The sequence below is a fragment of the Chondrus crispus genome, genomic scaffold (assembly GCF_000350225.1).
Source record: "Chondrus crispus Stackhouse genomic scaffold, scaffold_120, whole genome shotgun sequence".
Classification (NCBI taxonomy): Eukaryota; Rhodophyta; class Florideophyceae; order Gigartinales; family Gigartinaceae; genus Chondrus; species Chondrus crispus.
The window spans coordinates 107,897-109,179 of record NW_005178984.1 but is presented as its reverse complement, the minus strand read 5'-3'; the positions used below and the strand labels follow the sequence as shown (position 1 = coordinate 109,179).

At 62.2% G+C, this 1,283-nt stretch overlaps 1 protein-coding gene; it reads right to left on the bottom strand.

The window, feature by feature from the left end:
- Nucleotides 1–689: 689 nt before the first annotated feature.
- On the bottom strand, nt 690–1,098 carry CHC_T00001982001 (hypothetical protein). XM_005712874.1 is given in 2 exon segments: nt 690–753; nt 754–1,098. 1 exon segment carries the CDS (start codon nt 1,096–1,098, stop codon nt 754–756), a length of 345 nt encoding a protein of 114 aa, XP_005712931.1. The 3' UTR covers nt 690–753.
- Between the last annotated feature and the right edge of the window lie 185 nt (nt 1,099–1,283).

Below are 1,283 nucleotides of genomic sequence, written 5' to 3'. Positions count from 1 at the left end.
AAAATACTAAGCCAACCAAACACACATGAATGCCTTAGCCATCGGGCGGTGGTGGTGGTGGTTGGAGGTTTCAGTTGCAAGTGGGTGCTCCGGCAGTGGCGGTTTCAGTTGGGAGGCGGGTGGTTCGGCAGTGGAGGGGGCGGACACTGGCGGCGGCACGGCAGTTTGACACGGCACGACGCGGGCGGACGGGGTAACGGGGAGTTGCGGCGAAGGCGGGGCGGCGGGCGGCCGCCGGGGTGGCGCGGCGTTGGCGCGGAAGCTCGGCAACGCGGCGCGTTGCCATAGTGGTCAAGATACAGTATGTAACTTGTAAACAGCTGTGCGGGCGGGCGGGCGGGCGGGTGTTATCTGTAGCCTTCTGGGCTACGCGCGGGGCGGGTGGCGTACTGTACCGGTACAGTACCTTTGAACGGTACCGCTTATTGTATTGTAACTACAAGTTACAATAAAGGTCGACGATTCAAGGGTACCGCAACGGAAATTTACGGGGCGCGAGGAGGGGAGTCTGGTGTGCTGTACAAGTTGTAGGGTGGTTTGCTTTGCTGTGTAGCGCGGTGCGTAGGCTGCTTTGCTGTAGGCTGCTTTGCTGTAGGCGGCGTAAATTTTTGCCGTGGTGACACCGCCTTATCGCGGGCGGCCGTATTCAGGGCTGACACTGTCAGGCGGCGGCGTGTTGGCGCGGCGGATTGGCTGTGTGCAAAAGCACGTCATTTCTTTCGACTCTATCTAGACTCTTTCGACAAATGTCGCCTACACTACAACTTGTACACAAATGCCGCGTGCTAGCACACCCAACTCTTCGTTAGAGACGGCCCTGAGAGGCCGGGAGAGCGGGGCGGCGGGAGCGGCTCGACAAAACCGCCGCTCACGGCCCCGCCAGCATCGCCAATAGCGCATGCCACACGCATGCCACACGCCCGACACAACAAAGTCGCCGACCACAACAAAAGTCGCCGACCACAACAAAAGTCGCCGACCACAACAAAAGTCGCCGACCACCGCCCGCTCCCTGACGCATCGGCGGGCATCCGGAGTTGATGGAATCACAGGCACGCCGCCAGCCGCCCGTCCCGCCGCAAGTCTTCCACAACCCATAATAAAAACACACACACACACACCTCACATCATCACAACACATCCTCACACACACCCCGAGGTGCCCCGCCCCGGGGCCCACACGCGCGTCGGCGACCGCGCCTTGCCCTGGTCGCACCCCCACCCCCTCCCTCCCAGGCGCACGCCGCCCTCCGCCTTCGCCGCGCCCACCGTCTCCCGCACCA

Bases quoted from the DNA above. Each gene is read 5' to 3' on its own strand.
- CHC_T00001982001 (XM_005712874.1), bottom strand. From the start codon at position 1,098: ATGGGTTGTGGAAGACTTGCGGCGGGACGGGCGGCTGGCGGCGTGCCT.